The following is a 26,060-nucleotide window of genomic DNA, read 5'->3' as shown; positions in this document are numbered from 1 at the left end:
TATCTATTTTACATTTGGTAGTGTATACATGTTAATGTTACTATCTTACTTCATCCTAGCTAACCCTTCCCCCTCTCCATGTCCTCAAGTCCATTCTCTACGTCTGCATCTTTATTCCTGTCCTGCGCCTAAGTTCATCAGAACCAGTTTTATTTTTAGATTCCATATATATGTGTTAGCATACGGTATTTGTTTTTCTCTTTCTGACTTACTTCACTCTGTATGACAGACTCTAGGTCCATCTACCTCACTACAAATAACTCAATTTTGTTTCTTTTATGGCTGAGTAATATTCCAGTGTATATATGTGCCACATCTTCTTTATTCATTCATCTGTCGATGGACACTTAGGTTGCTTCCATGTCCTGGCTATTGTAAATAGAGCTGCAGTGAACATTGTGGTACATGACTCTTTGAATTATGGTTTTCTCAGGGTATATGCCCAATAGTGGGATTACTGGGTCATATGGTAGTTCTATTTTTAGTTTTTTAAGGAACCTCCATACTGTTCTCCATAGTGGCTGTATCAATTTACATTCCCACCAACAGGGCAAGAGGGATCCCTTTTCTCTACACCCTCTCCAGCATTTATTGTTTGTAGATTTTTTGATGATGGCCATTTGGACTGGTGTGAGGTGATACCTCATTGTAGTTTTGATTTGCATTTCTCTAATGATTAGTGATGTTGAGCATCTTTTCACGTGTTTGTTGGCAATCCATATATCTTCTTTGGAGGAATGTCTATTTAGGTCTTCTGCCCATTTTTGGATTCGATTGTTTGTTTTTTTGATATTGAGCTGCATGAGCTGCTTGTATATTTTGGAGATTAATCCTTTGTCAGTTGCTTGGTTTGAAAATATTTTCTCCCATTCTGAGGGTTGTCTTTTCATCTTGTTTATGGTTTCCTTTGCTGTGCAAAAGCTTTTAAGTTACATTAGGTCCCAGTTGTTTATTTTTGTTTTTATTTCCATTACTCTAGGAGGTGGGTCAAAAAGGATCTTGCTGTGATGTATGTCATACAGTTCTGCCTATGTTTTCCTCTACGAGTATTATAGTGTCTGGCCTTACATTTAGGTCTTTAATCCATTTTGAGTTTACTTTTGTGTATGGTGTTAGGGAGTGTTCTAATTTCATTCTTTTACATGTAGCTGTCCAGTTTTCCCAGCACCACTTATTGAAGAGGCTGTCTTTTCTCCACTGTATATCCTTGCCTCCTTTATCAAAGATAAGGTGACCATATATGCATGGGTTTATCTCTGGGCTTTCTATCCTGTTCCATTGATCTATATTTCTGTTTTTGTGCCACCATACTGTCTTGATTACAGTAGCTTTGTAGTATAGTCTGAAGTCCGGGAGCCTGATTCCTCCAGCTCCATTTTTCTTTCTCAAGATTGCTTTGGCTATTCAGGGTCTTCTCTGTTTCCATAAAAATTGTGAACGTTTTTGTACTAGTTCTGTGAAACATGCCATTAGTAGTTTGATAGGAATTGCATTGAATCTGTAGATTGCTTTGGGTAGTATAGTCATTTTCACAATGTTGATTCTTCCAATCCAAGAACGTGGTATATCTCTCCATCTGTTTGTGTCATCTTTAATTTCTTTTATCAGTGTCTTATAGTTTTCTGCATACAGGTCTTTTGTCTCCTTAGGGAAGTTTATCCCTAGGTATTTTATTCTTTTTGTTGCAGTGGTAAATGGCAGTGTTTCCTTAAATTCTCTTTCAGATTTTTCATCATTAGTGTATAGGAATGCAAGAGATTTCTGTGCATTAATTTTGTATCCTGCTACTCTACCAAATTCATTGAGTAGCTCTAGTAGTTTTCTGGTAACATCTTTAGGGTTCTCTATGTATAATATCATGTTATCGGTGAACAGTGACAGTTTTACTTCTTTTCCAATTTGAATTCCTTTTATTTCTTTTTCTTCTCTGATTGCTGTGGCTAAAACTTCTAAAACTATGTTGAATAAGTGGTGAGAGTGGGCAACCTTGTCTAGTTCCTGATCTTAGAGGAATTAGTTTCAGTTTTTCACCATTGAGAACGATGTTGGCTGTGGGTTTGTCATATATGGCCTTTATTATGTTGAAGTAGGTTACCTCTATGCCTACTTTCTGGAGAGTTTTTATTATAAATTGGTGTTGAATTTTGTCAAAAGCTGTTTTTGCAATTATTGAGATTATCATATGGTTTTTATCCTTCAATTTGTTCATATGGTGTATCACACTGATTGATTTGCGTATATTGAAGAATCCTTGAATTCCTGGGATAAACCTCACTTGATCATGTCGTATGATCCTTTCAATATGCTGTTGGATTCTGTTTGCTAGTATTTTGTTGAGGATTTTTGCATCTATGTTCATCAGTGATATTGGCCTGTAGTTTTCTTTTTTTGTAGTATCTTTGTCTGGTTTTGGTATCAGGGTGATGATGGTGGCCTCATAGAATGAGTTTGGGAGTGTTACTCCCCCTGCTATATTTTGGAAGAGTTTGACAAGGATAGGTGTTAGCTCTTCTCTAAATGTTTGATAGAATTCTTCTGTGAAGCCATCTGGTCCTGGGGTTTTGTTTGTTGGAAGATTTTTAATCACAGTCTCAATTTCAGTGCTTGTGATAGGTCTGTTTATATTTTCTATTTCTTCCTGGGTTCAGTCTCGGAAGGTTGTGCTTTTCTAAGAATTTGTCCATTTCTTCCAGGTTGTCCATTTTATTGGCATAGAGTTGCTTGTAGTAATCTCTCATGATCCTTTGTATTTCTGCAGTGTCAGTTGTTACTTCTCCTTTTTCATTTCTAATTCTGTTGAACTGAGTCTTCTCCCTTTTTTTCTTGATGAGTCTGGCTAATGGTTTATCAATTTTGTTTATCTTCTCAAAGAACCAGCATTTAGTTTTATTGATCTTTGCTATCATTTCCTTCATCTCTTTTTCATTTATTTCTGATTTGATCTTTATGATTTCCTTCTGCTAACTTTGGGGTTTTTTTGTTCTTTTTTCTCTAATTGCTTTAGGTGTGAGGTTAGGTTGTTTATTTGAGATGTTTATTGTTTCTTGAGGTAGGATTGTATTGCTGTAAACTTCCCACTTAGAACTGCTTTTGCTGCATCCCATAGGTTTTGGGCCGTTGTGTTTCCATTGTCATTTGTTTCTATGTATTTTTTTATTTCCTCTTTGATTTCTTCAGTGATCTCTTGGTTATTTAGTAACATATTGTTTAGCCTCCATGTGTTTGTATTTTTTACAGTTTTCTTCCTGTAATTGATATCTAGTCTCAGAGCGTTGTGGTTGGAAAAGATACTTGATATGATTTCAATTTTCTTAAATTTACCAAGGCTTGATTTGTGACCCAAGATATGATCTATCCTGGAGAATGTTCCATGAACACTTGAGAAGAAAGTGTATTCTGTTGTTTTTGGATGGAATGCCCTATAAATATCAATTAAGTCCATCTTGTTTAATGTGTCATTTAAAGCTGTGTTTCCATATTTATTTTCATCTTGGGTGATCTGTCCATTGGTGAAAGTGGGGTGTTAAAGTCCCCTACTATTATTGTGTTACTGTTGATTTCCCCTTTTATGGCTGTTAGTATTTGCCTTATGTATTGAGGTGCTCCTATGTTGGGTGCATAAATATTTACAATTGTTATATCTTCTTCTTGGATTGATCCCGTCATCATTATGTAGTGTCCTTCTTTGTCTCTTGTAATAGTCTTTATTTCAAAGTCTATTTTGTCTAATACGAGAATTGCTACTCCAGCTTTCTTTTGATTTCCATATGCATGGAATATCTTTTTCCATCCCCTCACTTTCAGTCTTTATGTGTCCCTAGGTCTGAAGTGGGTCTCTTGTAGACAGCATATATATGGGTCTTGTTTTTGTATCCATTCAGCCAGTCTATGTCTTTTGGTTGGAGCATTTAATCTATTTACATTTAAGGTAATTTTCAATGTGTATGTTCCTATTACCATTTTCTTAATTGTTTTGGGTTTGTTTTTGTAGGTGTTTTCCTTCTCTTGTGTTTCCTGCCTAGAGGAGTTTCTTTAACATTCGTCGTAAGGCTGATTTGGTGGTGCTAAATTCTCTTAACCTTTGCTTATCTATAAAGGTTTTAATTTCTCCATCGAATCTGAATGAGATCCTTGCTGGGTAGAGTAATCATGGTTGTAGGTTTTCCCTTTCATCACTTTAAATATGTCCTGCCACTCCCTTCTGGCTTGCAGAGTTTCTGCTGAAAGATCAGCTGTTAACCTTATGGGGATTCCCTTGTATGTTATTTGTTGCTTTTCCCTTGCTGCTTTTAACATTTTTTCCTTGTATTTAATTTTTTATAGTTTGATTAATATGTGTCTCGGCATGTTTCTCTTTGGGTTTATTCCCTATGGTACTCTCTGTGCTTCCTGGACTTGATTGACTATTTCCTTTACCATGTTAGGGAAGTTTTCGACTATAATCTCTAAAAATATTTTCTCCAACCCTTTCTTTTTCTCTTCTTCTGGGACCCCTATAATTTGAATGTTGGTGCATTTAATGTTGTCCCAGAGGTCTCTGAGACTGTCCTCAATTCTTTTCATTCTTTTTTCTTTATTCTGCTCCCTGGCAGTGATTTCCACCATTTTATCTTCCAGCTCACTTACCTGATCTTCTGCCTCAGTTATTCTGCTATTGATTCCTTCTAGAGTATTTTTAATTTCAGTAAGTGTGTTGTTCATCACTGTTTGTTTGCTCTTTAGTTCTCCAGGATCCTTGTTAAATGTTTCTTGTATTTTCTCCATTCTGTTTGTGAGATGTTGGATCATCTTTACTATCATTACTCTTAATTCTTTTTCAGGTAGGTGCCTATTTCATCTTCATTTATTTGGTCTTGTAGGTTTTTACCTTGCTTCTTTGTCTATAACATATTTTTTTGTCATTTCTTTTTTTTGATGGGTGGTACTGTATTCCTGTCTTACTGGTTGTTTGCCCTGATAACATCCAGCACTGGAGTTTGCAGGCAGTTGGATAGATCTGGATCTTGGTGCTGAGATGAGGACCTCCGGGAGGCCTCACTCCGATTGATATTCCCTTGAGTCTGAGGTTCTCTGTTAATCCAGAGGTTTGGACCCAGAGCTCCCACCACAGGAGCTGGGGCCCGACCTCCAGCCTGGGAAACAAGATCCCACAAGCTTTGAGGCCCAGTTAAGAAAATAAAAAATAAATAAATAAATAAAGATAAAAAAGAGCAGTGCAGTGTCAAAGAATAAAAATCAAAATTAAATTAGAAGGATTAAAAAGCATATTAGGAAAAATCAAACTATAATTGAAACAACTGCAACAAGGTAAAATAAAAGCACAACAGAGAAAGGAAAGAAAAAAAGGGGGGGGGGACAAGCCAAAAGGAGGGAACAATAACAAAGTATAAAGAATAAAGTAAAATTAGAAAAATAAAAGATTTATTTGGACAAATAAAAATATAAAAGCATCAACAACAATGAATCTACAAGGTAAAACAGAACCCCAATCTAAAAGAGGGGCTTCCCTGGTGGCGCAGTGGTTGAGAGTCCGCCTGCTGGTGCGGGGGACACGGGTTCGTGCCCCGGTCCGGGAAAATCCCACATGCCATTGAGCATCTGGGCCTGTGAGCCATGGCCGCTGAGCCTGCGAGTCCGGAGCCTGTGCTCCGCAACGGGAGAGGCCACAACAGTGAGAGGCCCGCGTACCACAAAAAAAAAAAGAGAAAAAAAGAAAAAAAATAAATAAAGCCTTGGCTTTGGGGGCGGAGTTTAGGCAGGGGTGGGATTTAGGGTGGGGCAGGACCTAGGCGGGTGGGGTGGTGATGTTTGAGCATGGGGCGGGGCCTCTGCTTAGGACCTGCGTGGAAGGGGAGAGGCAGCATGTGGAAATGAGGGCCTCTGTGTGGGTGGGGTTTAGGCCCAGCTCGTTGGAGGGGGCCTCAGAGGGGGTCTCCAAGTGTAGCAGTTGGGCCCTGGGTGGGGGTGTAGGGGCGGGGCTTGGGCTCTGCTCGGCAGGAGGGAGGCTCCAAGGCCAGAGGATTAGGCCCAGGAGCCCAACAGTCTCCCCCGGCCTAATTGGACAGGGAAAGCACCAGCCTTTCCCTTCCGTTCCTCCGCATCCCTCCCCCACCATCTTCCCCAGGATCTCCCCCGTCACCTCTGGACCCCTAACCGTGGGTGGGTCCCACTGGGTGTAGGAACTCCTTCCCTACCCCAGCACCCCCTCAGGGGTGCTGTCCCAGCAGTCTGTGCTTTACTTTTGCTCCTCCTTCCCTTCCTTCCACTCCCTCAGGACCCGCACAGCTGGAGGTGGCCTAGTTGGGCAGAGGATCAGGCCCAGGATCTCCGCAGGTTCCTGGGAGCCCAAGTGGGCAGGGAAGACCTGGCCACGCTCCCTTTTGATCTTCTGCCCTCCCAGTGGTTCCCCAATTTCCCCCTTCGGGCATGGGATCCCTTCTCCTCCCCCAGCCACCCCTCAGGGGCGCCAGTCCCGTCCTGCCTCCACTTCTCCTCCCCCTTCATTCCCCCACACCCCACCTCCTACCCGGTTGCTGGGGTTTCCTCCCGTCCCCTTAGGTGTCTGTTGGTCCCCCACTGGTGCCTGGTACGTGCCCTAGTTGTGAGGAGACGCGAATTCCGTGTCCTCCTAGTACGCCATCTTGACTCCGCCCTCCCAATCTACTCTTAATCCCATCCAATGAATATTTTTTCTTTTCATATTTTGTATTTTTCAGTTTTAGAATCTTCATTTGCTTCTTTTCTGAGAGTATCTGTTTCGCTACTGATATTCCCTATCTCTTCACTCCTTATGCTAATCTTTTCTTCTAAGTCCTTAAACATATTTATAATAGCTGTTTTAAAGTCTTTGTTTGGTATTTTCACCATCCCTATCATCTCTGGGTCTGTTTCTATTGACTCTTTCCTGACTATGAGTCACATTTCCCTGTTCCCTCACATACATGGTAATTTCTGATTGTATGCTAGACATTATGATCCTCTCATATTGAGAGTCTGGAGTTTGTTACTTTCTTTAAAGCATGTCACCTTCTGTTTTCATAGGCAGGTAACTTATTGACCAATCAGTAGGTTTCTATTGAGTCTTGTTTCTTTTGAGACTTATTTTTAAGCCTTGCTAGGGTAGTTCTAGGTTTGAGGCTAGAATGACCTTCTTTGAGTCTCAGTTGAATGTCCAGGGTGATGGGTGGGGTCTGTCCACTCTGGCTGGTCAGGACTGCTATATCTCTCAGCACTGTATGACTTCCAGAATCTCCATTCAGCTTCTACTCCCCAGGAGCCATTGCCTCCCAGGCTTCTCCATGAGTACTGGTCTGCACATTTGCAGCTATTGAGTCAAGAAGACCCCTCTGCTAAATTTTGGAGCCCTTTCTATGAACTACTTCCCTCTCTCTGGTTCACTTCACTGCAGATTTCATCTACTTCAGCATTCCTGAATTCTAATTACTGCCCCACTAGCCCCATGAGACTGCCATGCTCTACTTGGGCTCTCCCTCTCTGCCTGTGTTCCAGAAAGTATCTCCAGGCAAGGCATCAAGGTTATTGTGTGGATCACCTCTTGTGCTTCTATTCTTCCTAGGATCATAGTCCTGCATTACCTGTTATCTAGAAAAGGGTCTGCTAAAACTGGGCAAGCCCATACTTTGATTTTGTATTTGTAACAAGACAAATTACAGCACCCTGAGTCTGAGTCAAAAGGTTTCCCTCTCTCTTTTCACTAGTAAATGCAGGATCAGCCTTTTTAAAAAAAATAAATTTCATTTATTTATTTATTTATGGCTGCACTGGGTCTTTGTTGCTGCACGCGTGCTTTCTCTAGTTGCAGCGAGCGGGGGCTACTCTTTGTTGTGGTGCGTGGGCATCTCGTTGCAGTGGCATCTCTTGTTGTGGAGCACAGGCTCTAGGCACACAGACTTCATTAGTTGTGGCGCGCGGGCTGTAGAGCGCAGGCTCAGTAGTTGTGGCGCACGGGCTTAGTTGCTCCGTGATATATGGGATCTTCCCGCACCAGGGCTCGAACCCGTGTCCCTTGCATTGGCAGGCAGATTCTTAACCACTGCGCCATCAGGGAAGCCCTAGGATCAGCCTTATTTAGATATTAGCAAGGCTGGTCCTGGCCTCGGCCTGAAGACAGGCTTTTTCAACAGTCCAAAGAGCCCTGGGCCCCAGAGCTGGCGTAGCTCTCTCGGTAGGACAGATGACACACTGGTCACCTGCAAAAGAGAGGTGGAAGTATTCTGACTCCTCCTGTTGCTCTGCTCAGGGCCAAAATGGTGGCCCCTGGTGACCTCCAGTCACAACTCTCTTATCTCATTTGGGACCCTGGGGGGCCGTTTCCTCTTCACTCTTTTATAGAGACATAAAAGCAAGTGGGCATGATTTCTAAATAGGGAGATATCAGGCCAGAAATGTGCAGACTTAACACGTTCTGCTCCCTGGTGGCTGACATGCAGGCCATATTTTGGAAGAGTCACAGAGGTCATGGTGTACCTTGTGACAGTCTCAGCTGTGAGGATAAAAAGCTGCAGTTGCACCTGGGGTCCATCAAGGGGATTTTTTTCTGAGAGTCACCCTGAACATGGGCAGAATCAGTAGACGAGAGAGAATTTTGGCAGTTGGTTGAGTTGAGGGTTGCGCTCATGTGTGTGTGGGAGTGGCTGGGTGTGTGTGTGACGTTAAAGGAAAAGACGCTGATGCTGTGGTTGAGAATCCGCCTGCCAGTGCAGGGGACACGGGTTTGAGCCCTGGTCCGGGAAGATCCCACATGCCACAGAGGAGCTAAGCCCGTGCGCCACAACTACTGAGCCTGCGCTCTAGAGCCCGCGAGCCACAACTACGGAGCCCGCATGCCACAACTACTGAGCCTGCGTGCTGCAGCTACTGAAGCCCGCACGCCTAGAGCCCATGTTCCGCAACAAGAGAAGCCACCGCAATGAGAAGCCTGCGCACCGCAACAAATAGTAACCCCCGCTCGCCGCAACTAGAGCAAGACCCCGAGCAGCAACGAAGATCCAACGCAGCCAAAAATAAATAAATAAATAAATAAATAAATAAATGTATATTAAAAAAAAAAAGGCACTGAGTCTTGTTAAAGGTAGTAAGCAGACTTTATTCAGGGCCATTGAGTCAGGCATAGGGACTACCACCATAGGAGTTTGCAGCGGGGGAGAGAGATTGGGCTTAACTCCGAACACAGCATAGACAAGTGGCAATTTACAGCCAAGGAGCAAGGTGTGGGGGGGTGGGAGGAAGTCAGTGGCTGGAAAATTAAGAGGAAACATCAAGGGTAAGGAGGATTCTGGCTAAATTGACCGGACGGGATTCTTGCTGAAGACAAGGGTGATCCGATATCGTCGGGGGGATGACGGAGGATGAGAAACCCAATCGGATGTGGAGGGTGGTCAGACATCAGGAGTGGGGAGGTTATGGTTAAACTGACTCTTTAGCAAGGTTCTTGCTAAAACTGCATTTTACAAAGAAGTACACAGATGGGTCTAGGAAAAGGTTCAGGAGTCTGACCACAGTTTGGTCAACAAAGAATCTTTATCCGTGTGTGTTTGTATGAGTTTGTACATATACAAACTGTGTGTCTGCATCTGTGTGTATACATCTCTGTACATATGGATATGCATGTGTGTATCTGTGTGTGTGTGTTAAGAGGTTGGTAGGTAAGAAACTCATAGGGAGAAAAGTCAATAGAACAGGTCTCTAGGGAGAGGAGCCCTCCTGACACACCACATTTTTTAGGAATAAATGATGCAAAAATGGTGGTACTATAGATGTAAAAAGAGAAACAAGAAAGAACTGATTTTAGGAAGAATTTACAATAGTGCCTTCATGAAGTCTTTGTAGAAATTGCATCCATCAGTGATATCTGTTCTTCTTCTGAATTCATATTTCCTTCTTTCCTATTTTAATTGCACTCCTTACTATATTTCACCTTGATAATTGCTGTATGTGTACAATTCTCCCTAACTCAGTTTGAACTTCCTCAGTGCAGGAACCATGCTCTTTGTATCACCTGAGTGCTTTCTTCTCTCATACAGACACGCAGGTTGAATGAATGCATTTTCAACACCTTCTTTCTGAATTTTGTTGACGTTGTTGGGAAAACTTGTAATTAGTAAAGAGTCAACATTTCAGTATTCTAAGTGGTTAATAATCATATAATTAAAGTTAACATGATAAGTGGTAAACATCTTGAGCTTCAAAGACTTTTGATATATCCATGTCATCATTGGCATTATACACACATGATTTTAGCATACTAATACTTACCTAGCCTCTGTGTAAAATGTTTTTGCTGGAAAAACAGGGTTCAGAATACCTGCTTCATTTAACAGGGCTGTGCGATGAACATTTCAAAGCCTTTTAAAAAGTTAATAGTATTATGAAAAGGACGAGATTATCAAGTACGTATTGTTTGAGATCTTACTGTTATAATAGAGAGAGAAAAATATACATGCACACGTATCTATAAACCCTTCCAAAAATACAAGAGAATTCTAACATATGTTTTTAAGCACTTTATTTGTTGCTTTCATCAGATACTTCTTTTAAAAGGTCTTTGTGGCTAACGATGATGACGAAGCTGATGGTACTCATAATAAGAATAGCTTCTGTAGCCCTTTATAATTTATAAAGCTCCCATGTATTTTCTCGGACTTAACAGTTCATTAGGAGTGGGGACTAGCTCTCTATAACCATAAGTTACTGTTAAAGCACAAGGAGACAAAACAAACCGCAGTCGTTTTAATGCAAATGTATTTATTTAGCATTACACCCAATGTTCTGAAATACATTTACTGATCTTCAGAAGACATCTGGAAATTTAGAAAAAATACAAGTGAAGTAGTTGAGGAAATTAAACATTATATACATTGCCACAACATGACGGTACTGTTACAGCCTGTTATTGTCCATTTCTTGGATGAGCCTTCTGTTCACGACTATGGGAAGGCAGCTGGGCAGAGAGCACTTTGCCTCCCTTCCCTCCTTTCCTTTCCCTCTTCATCTACTTCCTGCACGCCTCCCACAGGTCTGACTGCTGGGTGTTGGGATCCACTGTCCTGAAAGGTCCCCCAGAGATTCTGTGGGAGGTGAGGGGAGGAGGGGGGGCTTACTCAGCAGATTGGTGAGGGTGGGGCCCACCTCACGGCAGAGGATTTGCATATTGATTATCATATAGTCAAGCAACAGAAGTCATCTAAGAGGAGATGTTTTGCTGATTTTATAGTTATTGTACATTTTTCCCCACAGATGCCTGTGTGTTATTATTTCGTGCTCTGACTAATCCAGAAACTGGTTAATTAGTCCCTAGATAATCCCGAGCTGACTGAATTAAGATTTAAGAGCACATTAAATTTTCACATTGCATAATACACGTGGGCAGCACCTGGAATCCAGAACCTTTGCTGCCCCTCATACACCTGACTTTAGTAGTTTCCATGTTTGCCTTCTTTGTAGTAAAACAAGGTGCAGCCCAGAACATTGTGGGTACCCATGTTACAGTACTTACCATACAGTATTCTAATTTTGGTTATGTGGCTCCCTTCCCCAGTGGATTGTGAGCTCCCGGTGGGTAGGATTGGTGTGTTGCTCACCTCTGTTCTTCCAGTGAAAGGTATCTAATGTAAGGTAGGAAAGCAATACAGTTTACTGAATGGATAAATAAAATGAATGTGTATTCATGAAAGGTTGTGTTTGGTGGAGAGTCATTTATAATTCCGTAGATTTTGATAATTCATATTGCAAAGTTAAGTCTTGTTTATTTGAGTGCCATTAATTTGAAAGGTAGATGTGATAAAAAGTTATAAATAAGTTGTTAAAACCACTCCTTTCAAAATCATAAACACATTCTAATAAAATTATCTTTTTTGTAATGCTAATAGGCATTATTTACCATTACAATTTATATAATACTTAAAAGGATTTTATTTTATCGACAATGGTTTTAGTTTGTGCCTTTTTAACTTAGATGGGTTAACCTCTGTCTGACCTTGCTGTCTGATTTAGACAGTTTTCAATGACGGACAGTAAAATTCATCCTGAAGAGCTAAAGAACCATGAGAAGAAAAAAACAAAACAAAGCAGGAAAACAGTGATTCAGTAGTTAATAAAAAATAAGATCCAAATAGTATTCACCAAATGAATGGATAGAAGAATGATGGTATCTCCAAGAAGACAGAAGTTGCATGCATGACATGTGAAAGAGTAAAATAATGTGATAAGATTCCAAAAAGAAATGATATCAGTTGGACTTAAGGATGAGAACGTTGTAAGAAAAAGCTCTGTGAACGAAGTGAACCCTAAGCTGGTCATAAGGAACTGAGTCAGGGTGAGAAAAGACTTTGTGTCTGTATTAGTTTTCTATTGCTGTGTAACAAATCACCACAACCTAGTGGCCCAAAACATCACACCTTTATTACCTCATCAGTTCCATGGGGCAGGAGCCTAGGCATGCTTGTCTGCGTTCTCTGCTGAAATCAAGGTGCTGACTGGGCTGTGTCCCTATCTGGACTTGGGGACCTCTTTTGAGCTCACTTGGTTGTTGGTAGAATTCAGTTCCTTGCAGTTTGTAGGACTGAGGTCCCTGTTTTCTTGCTGGCTGTCAGCCAGGGGCCTCATATATTCCTTGCCATGTAGCCCTTTTGCTACATGGCAGCTTCCTTCTTCAAGGCCAGCAAAAGAATCTCCTACTTTGGGAGTTCCTTGGTGGCGCAGTGGTTAAGAATCTGCCTGCCAATGCAGGCGACATGGGTTCGATTCCCAGGTCTGGGAAGATCCCACATGCCACGGAGCAACTAAGCCAGTGAGCCACAACTACTGAGCCTGCTCTCTAGAGCCCTTGAGCCACAACTACTGAGCCTGCATGCCACAACTACTGAAGCCCGCGTGCCTAGAGCCTGTGCTCCGCAACAAGAGAAACCACCGTGATGAGAAGACCGCACACCACAATGAAGAGTAGCCCCTACTCGATGCAACTAGAGAAAGCCTGCGCACAGCAGTGAAGACCTAATGCAACCAAAAATAAATAAATAATTTTTTTTTAAATTGAAAAAAAAGAATCTCCGACTTCTTCTACCCTCTTTTAAAGGACTTGCTTGATTAGGTCAGGCCCACTTGGGAGAAATCTTCCTTGTGATTAACTTAAAGTCAATTGGTTAGGGACCTTAATTATATCTGCAAAATCTCTTTAACTTTGCTTTATATTGTAACATATCATGGGAGTGATATCTCTACACTTTTCCCATATTCTATTGACTAAAAGTAAATTAGAGCTTCTGCCTACCCTTAAGGGGATTATATAAGGATGTGGGTCATTGGGGTCATCCTAGGATCCTGCCTACCACAGTGTCTTCTTTTGTAAATGATTCTTTCTACTGCTGTTTAAACATGTTTTGGGTTTTTTTTACATCATTATTGGAGTATAATTGCTTTACAATGGTGTGTTAGTTTCTGCTTTATAACAAAGTGAATCAGTTATACATATACATATGTTCCCATATCTCTTCCCTCTTGTGTCTCCCTCCCTCCCACCCTCCCTATCCCAGCCCTCTAGGTGGTCACAAAGCACCGAGCTGATCTCCCTGTGCTATGCAGCTGCTTCCCACTAGCTATCTGTTTTACATTTGGTAGTGTATATATGTCCATGCCACTCTCTCACTTTGTCCCAGCTTACCCTTCCCCCTCCCCGTATCCTCAAGTCCATTCTCTAGTATGAACATATTTTAAATGTGAAGTTTTAAGAAAAAGTGATTTAAAACATGGGTCCTGGGTGTCAGAGGGTTGGCTAAGGAAAATAACTTCTCTGAACTTGGAACTTTTACTTAGGGCACCAGATGTACGCAGTTATTAAGGAAAGGAGCGTAGAGTGAGCTATAATTAGAGAAACCTGCATCATCATTTTGAAATACTGCAAGAGCTTCCTGACTGGTCTCTTAGCTGTTGGTCTTTACACTCTCCCACCTGCCTTTACTTGCAGTCAAGGTGATCTTTCCAAAATGTACATCCAGTCATGCCACCCTCCTGCTTCAAATACTTCTGCTGACTATTAGATGGAACCCAAGTTCTCCAGGTTCCTAGGCAAGGACTGCCATGCCCTTCAGCTTGCTAGCCCAGTACATGTTTCACGTGCTGTTCATTCACACTCAAATGAGGCCGTGGCCGGAGGGGTTAAGAAGTGGAGATGGATTTGAGAGACACTGAGTTGGTAGAATTACCTGGACATGGTGAGAGAGGACGAGCCTGCTCCATGCATGGCAGTAAGGAGTGCAGGTGCAGTGGCAGGTGTCGGAGAGAAGGTGAGTCCAGTTTGAGGTCGCTGTAGAACGTCATGTCCAAGGACTTCTTGTGTGCTTGGCCCTCTACTGAGTACCATGGGATCTATGAAGGAAGTACCAGGCATGACCTCTGCAGAGAGGAGGATGTATGTGGCATTAGGAAATTATAGATTCCCAAGAGAAGTGGGGCAACAGAAGGATTATCACCTGTGGTAGGTTACAGAGGTGGGTTGGTAAAGATGTCCATTAATAGCTGAATGGAATTTTCCCCATTCCATGAACGACAGAGAAAACATTGCTTTTCATAGTTTCTGTGGCTTAAATGTTTAAACAATGGGGGAGACATTATTAGGACCTAATTTTGGGGTGCCCACAGAAAATCTCAGGAAGAGAGTTTTCATGCTTGTCCTGGTTATCTCACATTAACTGTCTTTCCAAGTGTCTTTTGTCACTTGGCCTCACACAATCTGGTTATGAATCTTGAAGTTCTTTTGTGCTTGTTTTGGTCTGTATGGAAGTATGTAAGTGGTTTTTTTTCTGCTGCTTTCAGTTTCTTCTGGAGAGTGTTGGGCCAAAAATGTTTTTAGGCCTCCCTGGTCTGCCTTCCTAATATGGAACATGCTCTGGGGAGAATAAACAGGATGGGATGCTGCTTTCCTTCCTGATGGAAGATGGATTCTAATCTCTACCTCTTTTCCTGTGTAACTAAGTAGAATCCACCCTATCAATGTCCAGCCAATTTCCAGCTCATCTGGTCCTTGTGATCCCCCCTCCGGTTGACTTAAATGTTGCCATTGCTTTGGGCCTGCAGGCTAGTGCCAGTGCTTCTGTAGCGGAGCCCGGTGGGGTTCACACGGCTGCTTGCTGTGGCTGGGTGTTACCCCTGCTCGCGCCAACACTGCTTCCCATGAAGTGCGCTCCGCTGGTGAGAGCTTTCGAGGGTAGCTCTGCCAGCCACTGCACCTTCGCTGCTTGGGAAATGCTTTCCCACCGGACACTCAAAGGCTCTCAGTGAAAGTTGTCTGCACCCCTTTATTAACTGTTGAAATTCTAGCACCTGTTTCAGAGCCCCTTGACTTTTGAGAACATGGCTTCTGGTAGGGAGTTGATAAGGCCCTTCCAAAGGGACAAGAGGTGGAAAGAGGCCCTGTGCCCAGCGTACTGTACCTTCCCTGGGAAGCCTGAAAAGCTCCCAGCTCTTCCGGACACTTGGTCATCTCATAAACTGGCACTAACGCATCCGGATTTTCCTCCCTCTTCCCTGGGAAGCAGAACTCAGGCCCTTTGAGTAGAGGTTAATTGGGAGGCCCGCCGAGGTCGTAAGCAGATTCTTCGAATCTGGTTATCTTGGGCCTGAAAGTGTGACAGGGGTGGGGGAAGAGCCTCTCAATTAAACTCATGAAAGCTGTGTCTTAGGTCTTCCCCTTAGTGACAGGTCACCTGCTCATGTCCTCCAAAAATGTGCCTCTCTCATGGTGGGATCTGTCTTCCTCTGATAATGTCCCAAGTTCCTTGGACTCTGGCACATGTAGTCCTGACCTCTATGTTAGTCTAGGTGATGCTGTATTAACAACACTCCCCCTCCCCCAACCAAAATCTCGGGGCTTCCCACAGTGGCGGTTTATCTGTCACTTAGACAAAGTCTCCATCTTGTGGCTGTAGCATCTGAAGCACCTGCCTTCTCATCAGTTTCCTAGGGCTACTGAAACAAGAGACCACACACTAGGTGGGATAAAACCACAGAAATGTGTTCTCTTATGATTCTGGAGGCTAGAAGTCCAGGATCAAGGTGTCGTCAGGGCCAAGTCCCCGTGAAGGCTCTCAGGAGTATCCTTCCTTGTCTCCTTCCAGCTTCTGGTGGCTGCCATCAATGCTTGGTGTTTCTTGGCTTAGAGACGCATCACTCCTGCCTCTGCCTCCGCCTGCACCTGGCCATCTTCCCTGTGTCTGTTTCCAAATTTCCTTCTTTTTGTAAGGACACCAGTCCTTGGATTATGGCCCACTCTACTCTAGTGTGACTTCATCCTAATTTGATTGCATCTGCGAAGACCCTATTTCCAAATAAGGTCACACTCATGGGTACCAGGTATTAGGGCTTTAGCATATTTGGGGGGAGGGACACAATAACCCATCACACACTGCAGAGTTGTGGCTGAGGCTGGCTCTTAACAGTTTCACCTCAGAAGTGATGCGTGCCAGATTTGTTCACAGTCCACTGGCCAGAACGTGGCTCCAACATAACTACAAAGGAAGCCGGTAAATGTCAGGGAACACATGGGAATTTGGTGAGCGTTACCTGTCTCAGTCACATCCTGGCCCTCCTCATTTCCTCTGATCCCAGAATGTTCTGGGGCACTTAGGAGGTGAATATTTTCTGTATAACGTGACATATCTATCAAAGAACAAATAGACCTGGAAAATGGCTCCAAGAAAAGAAAGAAAATAGTTTAGATAATCTGTAAAACTATCCCATTTTTGTTTAGTTCTCCAGTTCGTCTTAATCCAGAGAATACAAAACGATGGTCAACAAGTTGGATCTAGTCCATAGATATTTTGTGTGTGGCCCACACAATGTTTAAGAAATGTGAACAAACGTCTAGATATCTTTCCCTGAACAACTGAAATATATGATGTCTGGCCACGTGTTTCCACAGAAAACCAGTGATTAGGAAAATAGCTGATAAGGCCTGCTCCCTGTCGACAGTCCCACCTCTGCAGTTTGCAATTTGTCTTTGCTTTTACCACTGATTTTGTATAGTAGAGATTTTTTTCCTTATATTTGCCTCTTCGTACAATCATTTACTTTACCTAATAGGCCCCGGCAGGCATTTGTGTTTGGGACCTCAATTTTGAGTAAGTATAGCCATCTGTAAAGGAAAACTCCTCCTCCTGTGTTTCCCTTACCCTCATGTTACTACCATACTCCCTACACTTCTGATACCAGGTGTGTGGATTTTCCACACATTACGTAATTCTGTGAAACCAGCGGGCTGTCCTACAATTCAACTCAATTCTGACACTGTCTACCTGGAGATAACATCAGATCCCACAGGGCTCGGTCCCACAAAACTGCTCCCCGCCCACACACACATGCAACTTCAGATGTCAGCTGCAAGTCCAAGTTGTTATCTGTGCTTCTGACTGACTGACTATAAATTGGAGGTTTCCACAAACCCCTCTTTGAGTTCGATGAATTTGCTAGAGAAGTTCACGGAACTCAGTGAAACAATTACTTGCTAGTTTTACTATGAAAGGGTGTAGCTTGGGAACAGCCAGATGGAAGAGGTGTACAGGCAAAGCATGGGAAGGGGCATGGAGCTTCCATGCCCTCTCCCAGTGCCACTCTCCCCACATTTCCAGGTGTTCACCAATGCTGAAGTTCTCTGAACCCCGTTGTTCAGGGATTTTTATGGAATCTCCATTACTTAGGCATGCTTGATGAAATTGATCGGCCATTGGTGACTGAACTCAATTTCCAGCCCCTTTGCCCCCACGTCAAGGGGTGCGGCTGAAAGTTCCAACCCTCTCATCACATGAGTGGTTCTCCAGGCAGCCAGTCTCCATCCTTAGGTTACCTAGGAGTTTTCCCCAAATCCCCTCATTAACATAAACTTGGTTGTGGTGGAAAGGGGCTTGACACCCATTTCACTTTTATGGCTCTTAAGCATTTCAGGAACTGAGGACAAGAGGCCAAATATTATAACTGAAGAGGCCCCTGTGGCTCTCATATAAGAAATTACAAGAGTTTTAGGAGCCCTGTGCAAGGAACAGTGAACAATTTCTTATTTCTTACTATTTTATATTTTTTATTGTAAATCACAATATCACACCATCTGCAGTATTTGTGATTTAAGGTGAACAGTCGACAAAGGCCTGGAAATACTTATAATGGTTATAGGGGGATAAATATTTGCAGTAAAATATTTGCAATTGGTATATTTGCAAAAATTTGCATATAGTTAGAATAATGCATGTTGACTCAAGTAAGTTCTTTCTGATACAACCTTGTGCCTTTTCTCCCCTTTATAGACCATTAGAACGATCCAGTGAAGATGTGGATATAATCTTCACACGGCTGAAAGAAGTTAAAGCTTTTGAGAAATTTCACCCAAATCTCCTTCATCAGATTTGTTTATGTGGTTATTATGAGAATCTGGAAAAAGGAATAACATGTAAGAAATGCAACTTCAGTGGTGTGTTTTCATGTATAAGTTTGTGTTCATTTGTGGTTACCCTGTGGGGATGGATAGCAAATGGGGTATCTATGTGCCAAATATTTGAGCTTCAGTCAAAGATATGAGGTTGACATTTCCCTCTCTTTTATTTATTCAGTTCCATGTAGGCATTTCCTTAACTCCTTCATCCACAGCATGTAAATGATTCTTCCAGGGCAGCCTACTTTCCAGATGGAGCTAGAAGGATGTACTGATTTATACATTCAGCAGTATCCTTAGAAATTCTAATATATAATTATTTTCTGTAACCCAAGAAATATGGGAGCCAGCAGGATATTAAATAAGATAAAAGGTCTCTTAACTAATGATAATAGTAATTTTAAAAATTAAAGCATAGCTTATTTTACAATAGCAATGTTTCAAATTAACCTCAGTGATAACGTCTATACCAGATGTGACCAAAGGGGTAGGGAGAGTAAAATGATAGGGTGACGGCTGCATTAAAAAAAAACCCAGTATTTTCTCATTAAAAAAGTAGTGCTAGTCCATCTGTTGGATGCTTTATACTGCAGGAACAGAAAACTCCCATCCAGCTGGCTTGAGTAATAACTCATACAAGGAGGGAAAATCAATTACTCATGTATAAGCAGTCCTGAGGTAGGATGGCTTCAGGGTTGGTTGATTTAGTGGCTCAATGACATTATTAAGGTCCCAGGTTCCTCCCATCTTTTTTGTTGGTTTATTTGTTTTTGCTATGCATCCTCAGGTGTTGGCATTTGTACTCAGATTTGTCCCAAATGGTTCTAATACAACTAACTACAGCAGTTGGAGGATCATGTGCTGATACAAAACATTCCTGCTGAAGGACTATTTCTTGTCTCTTTTTCAGAATCCCCCAGCAGACTTCCTGTATTGTTTCATTGGCCAGAATTGCATCATGTGCCCATCTTTAAACCAATCACTGGCAGAGATCATGGAATCACCATGGCTGATTTAGACCAATCATGGTTACCCCAGTGGAGCTAGGGAAGAAATACTTGGCCCATTAGAGTAGGGTGGGAACTTGTATAAAATCCATGTTCAGTTAAATAGGAGGAAGGGAGGGCATGATTCTGAGTGGGAACCTATCAGGATCTGTCACAACATCACTGTAGAAAATTTAGTAGAAGACAAAATAAAAATCACCTATGATCGCCAAATCCAGAGATTGATATTCACATTTTGTGTGTGTTCTTCAAGATGTTTTCCCATATGCACACATGCAAAAACATAGTCATACTTCTATTAAAAAAATCATCCATATGTATGGTTTTTAAACCAATATTTTTATTCTTACTGATAGCAGGAACTTCATTCTTTTAGAGATGAGACTCTGTTTTCTATTTCTTAAGGCCATTTTCAAAATGAATCTTCTGTGATGTGTAATGTGAATTTGACTGGCAAATGATAATGTCTTTGGGGGTCAAGAAGTTCATGAAAGGCAAAGCCCTAACTCTAAAATAAGTCCCTTACAAAGGCTAGGGATAGCAGAGTTCCTCGAGAGGCCAGCTATAAGCTCAGCAATCCCCCATCTTAAGCTTATCATTGCACTTGGTAGGATGCTATTGTTGTTCTTGCCTTTCCACAGCATGTCTCAGTCAGAGAGTTTAGAACAGCTTGTCATCATTAATTATGGCTCCCAGAAGCTTCCTCTTATGCAGTGAGCACTAGCCTTGCCAGAACTTAACTGTCCCACTGAGTTGTCATGTGATTTTTCATTGAGCCACTTGACTTCTGACTCTGTGAAAAGAACTTTAAAATATCAGATCATTCCATTTAGTTATTTAGCTAGGTTATTTAAAAGGATAGTTGGGTTTGTATGAGACTTTTGAACCAGTGTTTCAGAATGACTTTCCAAACTACTGGTCTTAACATGGATATGAGAACTAAGGTTCTCTTTAAATAACTAAATGTTTTCTCTCTGAGATTACAAAAGTAAAGCAAAATTAAGTTCAGAAATTTCTGATGAGAATCATTTCTTGAGAGCAGTTAACTCATAATGCCTAAAAGCAGTGAATTTATAAAATAAACAAGAAAATGGACAATGAAAATACAGTAGTTAAAATTTTTAAAACAGATTTTATTTTTCTTAATCAGCCATTGGTTAGCTTAAAAGGAGACATTCTATTCTAGAAAGCATGTTGCTTTTAATATAAATAGATTTGGGAAATTGGGGTGGTGAGCTAGTTTGTTGAGTCCCATAGTCTTATTAACATGTACCCCATCTAGAGTAATAATTTTCCAAGAATCACAATACAGTGAAGTATATTTAAGATAAATTACAGAGAATACCAGTCAATTCTTCTTACATTCAAAGGATCTTATAGCATTTAGGGTTATCATCCCTTATTGCTGCTCTGTAAATATGAAAGAGTTCTGTTTAATAGAGTTCTACTTCATGGAACATTGAATAAATAGGATATAGCTTTGTTGATAGGAGAGGGCAAGAAAATTATGGCATGTTCTGGTGGGAACATGATAGAGGAAGGTTGGTAAGCTCATCTAGGTCCAAGTTAGGCTCACAATAACCAGTGAGAAACTATCAGGTTATGTGGTAAAACCAACTTATATTTGGTCTGCTTACATGGCTGTTTCTTTTCCAGTATTTCGCCAGGGTGATATTGGAACCAACTGGTATGCTGTCCTGGCAGGGTCTTTGGATGTTAAAGTTTCTGAGACCAGCAGTCACCAGGTAAGATACCTTATTCTTTTTTTGTCTTAAAGTAAGAGTTATTACTTTTAAATGATACATTATCCCTCTGTCTTGTAGGCCATCAAAATTACATTTTCCAAGCCACTTCCTCTTTCCCACAGTAAGGAGTTCAGCAAGTATGTGTTGAATTCCTTTATTAAGTTACTCAAGAAACATATATAGTGAATGTCTTCCATGATTTGAGTATGGTGCCAGGTGTGGGAACATGAAATGCAGGAGCGCATGGGCTGTTCTCCAGGAGCTTGCTCTCTATTTGGAAAATGCAAACAAGTCCATTGCAGTGAGAAACTTCAGTTACATAAGGTGAAATGTGAGCAAAGGGGAAGGAGAAGCAAGTCTTCCGAGGTTTGTCCTTAGATCCTCCTCTGTCTGGTTTCCTGACTTTTCTCCATCCTAGAAGTGATCCCCTTGTCAGCCTTTTAAGAGCTCCAGCAATGCAGGGGAAACGTGGTCGGTGCAGTCCCCCAAATATCCCTCACTTTTTCTCTACCTCAACTTGTCAAATGGGGGAGGGCCACTAATACTTTTTTTTCTAGAGTGCAGCATAGGCTTCCTTTATCTTAATTAGTCACCTCTGAGGAGCTTGGCATCCTAGTAGATAAAACTCATATTCTTCTTGCCCTCCACCCCATAATATTTGTGAATTTAAAATTGGACCCAGAGTCTCCTTTCTTATCTGCAGTGACTTTTGCTCCCTCATTATTCCATGTGGCCTAAACGTGCAGAACCTTCCTATTTAGAGCCAAGAACCTCTCATCTCAAAAGGACACCCCTCTAGAGGCTACCGTCAAGCTTCAGTATGAGAATGTTCCAAGTTTATATACACATATTCAGGATTCAGATAAAAACTGAAGGAAGAGAATTGGCTAACTACAGAATCAGAAAGAAATATCAAGAAACATCAGAGAATCAGTTAAAGGGACAAATAATCTCCAGCCAAGTACCATGTTAAGACAGTGCTTCTGAGCCTTCTCCAGATGTGGCACACTTTGAATGTGAGAAACATTCATGACGTCTTCAACTTGAGGTTTAAATTTTGTAGGAACTTGTGTGTGTGTTGGAGTTGTGGGCAGTTACCATCTAACAAGCGGATGGTTGGTAAGTGGACATTTGAAGTTTGGAGTATAGGTGCCTGTGTTCCACCCATTATTATGGACGCTTAGGATCTCAGGCCAGTGCCCAAGTTCTACGGAACCAATAGTGTACCTTTTCTATGCACCAGTGCATCAAAAGTTCCATGAGAAACTGCCTGGACTCTGTGCCCGCTAGCCTCAATGGTACTGTCCCTCTCCCCTCTCTCACAGGGCCAGTTTGTTTCCTCTTGGATTTCAGAGCGGCCCAGTGGGGGAGGTGGGTTTTGATTCTTGTAAGCTGCCTCCGTTTCCCAGTGGGACTGAGGACAGCTAGCAATTCTTGGATATTTGTTATGTGCTAGGTAGTGTTCTAAGCACTTAATAGGTGTTTACTCCTTTAATCCTCACAATAACCCTATGAGGTAGGTCACATTACTGCTTCATTTTACAGATGAGGAAACTAAGGCCTCAAGGGATTAACTAACTTGCTCCAAGTAACGTAGCTAGAAATTAGGAGAACCAAGATGAAAACCCAAGGACTTAGGTACCTGAACATACGCTCTTAGCCAACCCTCTGTACTATTTGACTCTGAAGAAACATGATGAAGCATGTGATTTCTCTCTCTCGGCTACTTCTCATCCTTTCAGCTCACCCCACGTCCTGCATCTCTGCACACCTTTTACCTGCAGACTGCTGTCCTGGTGGGTCCCCTCCGGCCCTCTTTGCTCACAGCTGCCCCTGATGCTTACCTTCACCCGGTCGCACCTCCGTGGATGTGCAGAGGGGACAGGACCTAGAAGAGGATGATTTTCCTTCCTCCTCTGCATGGTCCTGAATGAGTAATGATGGTGTGGGTGGAAAGTTGAAAAGAGAAAGTTGAGGAAAGAGAGGAAAGGGAAGGAAGATGCAAATTAAGGAGGAGAAATGTGAGAAGGCAAGAAATATAAGCAAGAGAGATGAGGAAAGAATTTTAAAAAGCAGAGCAGATGTTCCTAAGGGATGATAAATAACATCAGCAGTGATGTGCTGATACCTCAGATGTTAAAAGCTGGCATGGGCCTTCCCTCGTGGCGCAGTGGTTGGGAGTCCGGCTGCCGATGCAGGGAGCCCAGGTTTGTGCCCTGGTCCGGGAGGATCCCAGGTGCCGCGGAATGGCTGGGCCCGTGAGTCATGGCCGCTGAGCCTGCATGTCCAGAGCCTGTGCTCTGCAATGGGAGAGGCCACAGCGGTGAGAGGCCCGCGTACCACAAAAAAAAAAAAAAAAAAAAAAAAAGCTGTCATGAGATTTTGATGGTATTAGAATAGTATTTGGCCAGAGGCTGCTGGAGTGTTACACTGGATCACCATGGGGTGCCAGCCAAGAATAGCTGAGCAACACTTTGTTATTAGCTGTGGGTTTTAAAAAATTTTTAGTAAACTTTTAACTTTAGATTTTAGCTGTGGTTTTGACCTCAGCCCCAATGCAGAGAACTTTCCTGAGCTGGGCTTGCTCTTCTCTTACTTTGTTAGGAATTAGTTTTATACCAAAGCTGGCTTATTGCCTCCTCTGTGTACTTCACAGAGTCCAACCATAATGTCCAACCAGAGTTTTCTGAATTGATTTGGACAGTCACTAAGAAACAAGGAAAACGCATTGACCTCTACATCCTCCAACCCTCCCAAGAGTAGCCTGAGACAGACAGTGATCCTAGCCTTCTAGCCAGCTCTGATGGGCAAGACAGGGTTCCAGCCACACGGAGGGAAGAAGCTAAGGAGAATGAGCGAGATGGCTGAATCTTCTCTCGTGGCAAGTTGCTCAAAGGGGAGAAACCAAAAAAGCCATTTCTAGCTGCTCTAGCCTTGTAATGGACTCTGGTCTCTGCCCACTAGTGATGTGGCCACATCAGGTCTATGGGTTAGCCAATCAGAGTAGTATCCTATGTAAGTGAGGGTTTGCCAACAGGATGCCAACAGGATGCCAAGCAATGCCAACAGGAGATAGACAGATAGATAGATAGATAGATAGAAAGATAGGTAGGAAGATAGACAGATGGATAGATAGATAAATAGATAGATAGATAGATAGATAGATAGAGACAGATATTTCTTTTAAGGAATTGGTTTATGTGATTGTGGGGACTGCCAAGTTTGAAATCTTCAGGGCAGCTGGCAGGCTGGAGATTCAGGTGAAAGTTGATGCTACAGTCTTGAGTCTAAAAGCTGGAGACTCAGGCAGAATTTCTATGTCGCATTGTGGAAGCAGAATTCCTTCTTTGGGAAACCTCAAGGGAGACCTATGTGCTCTTAAGGCCTTCAACTGATTAGATGAGGCCCACCCACATTATGGCAGGTAATCTGCTTTACTTAAAGTCTACTGATTGTAAATGTTAATCACATCTAAAACATACTTTTATAGCAAAATATAGACTGTTTGACTGAACAACTGATTACCATAGTTTAGCCAAGTTGACACACAAAATTAACCATCTTATACCCCTATCATGGGGAGCAAAATGAGATTGGGCAATGGGCCATGTGAGGAGAAGCAAGAAAAGACCTGGAATTTCTAGAGACCAGCAACAGCATTGCTAAGTGCCTTCACGTGTCACACTGTGCTAGGGGTTCCGTGGATATTAACTGACTTCATCTTTAGTTATTCATGTCCTATTTTACAGGGGCTTGAAAACAAGGCTCAGAGACCTTAGGTATAACTTTCCTGGGGCCACACAAATGTACATGGCTAAATTGAGAATTGAATTCACTCGGCATTTCAAAATGAAGCTTACTGGGTTTTACAACAATTCTGTGATTGGTAAATGAAGATAAATTTCTGTGGCCTATAGAAAAATTTTGGATACCTCCTAGATGCTTAACAAATACCTATTGGAATGTGAGCAACTCTCTAATTTTGTTTACTTCCTGATTTCAAGTTTTTTCCAATTTCTTTCACTTAGTAAGTCGCCATGCATCATATGAAACCTCATGCAGCAGTATTAATATTTTCGTAGGAAAAGGAATCCACTGTAAGTCGTCACAGTTTTCTGGCTAATTACTACGTTGACCTTTGTCTGCCCAGAGGAGTTGTTAATATCCGCCACTAAGTAGATAAAGCAGAGTCCTTACTGATCTCTGAATGACAGTTTTATGAGGCCACATTTTTTGAAGTTTGTATTAAATCTATGGGTTTGTTTTTCCCCTGTGTATGTAAATAAAGTTTGGTTACGTTGTGGAATCTTTGCTGGGACTAACTTTATCTGCATATTTTTGGTCTCTGCGGACCAAAAATGTTAGTGCTGGAAAATTCCTGGACAGTGGCTTTAGAGGTACATGGCTATAAAAGAGAAGTATTTCCTTCTTTTTACTGCTTGACTTAGCAAAATAAACTCATTTTAGTTTTATAAAATGCAGGCAAGAAAAAAAAAAGAATTGAATTCACATCTGACACACTCCAAATTTCATGTTCTTCCTGCTGTTCACACACGAAAATAGGTGGGCAGGGGGCAGTAAAAGAAAAAGAAGAGAAGTTAAAAGAGACTAAGAGAGAATTAAGGAAAGAAATGAGGTAACAGCAAAGAGTCAAATCTTCAAAAGTGGTTAGGGCAGTTTCTTGCTAGCCTGCCCCTCCATTTCCTTTCCTCAAGGCTCACCCTGCCCTGCATGGCTCTCTTCTCATCTGAGAGTCAGAAGTCAGAGGAGATGGTGGTGATGAACTGCCAACCTTATCTCTGAGTTGTGGCTCCTCAGTGGGGTTTTAGCTGAGCCAGAATGGTGAGATAAGGGCAGGAATGGCTAATGGTAACA

At 42.0% G+C, this 26,060-nt stretch overlaps 1 protein-coding gene across 1 annotated transcript in view; it reads left to right on the top strand.

The window, feature by feature from the left end:
- The window catches only part of RAPGEF4 (Rap guanine nucleotide exchange factor 4), a gene marked incomplete at its 5' end in the record, with an annotated part of 314,253 nt that overhangs the window by 37,221 nt on the left and 250,972 nt on the right, over positions 1–26,060 (top strand). The window contains 2 exon segments of the mRNA XM_081243002.1: positions 18,309–18,451; positions 21,097–21,185. Coding sequence (XP_081099128.1) covers positions 18,309–18,451; positions 21,097–21,185 — 232 coding nt within the window.

Source organism: Mesoplodon bidens (assembly GCF_964165515.1).
Source record: "Mesoplodon bidens genome assembly, chromosome: 8".
Taxonomy (NCBI): domain Eukaryota; kingdom Metazoa; phylum Chordata; class Mammalia; order Artiodactyla; family Ziphiidae; genus Mesoplodon; species Mesoplodon bidens.
The sequence above is the reverse complement of the archived record's forward strand: the minus strand, read 5'-3'. Positions and strand labels throughout refer to the sequence as shown.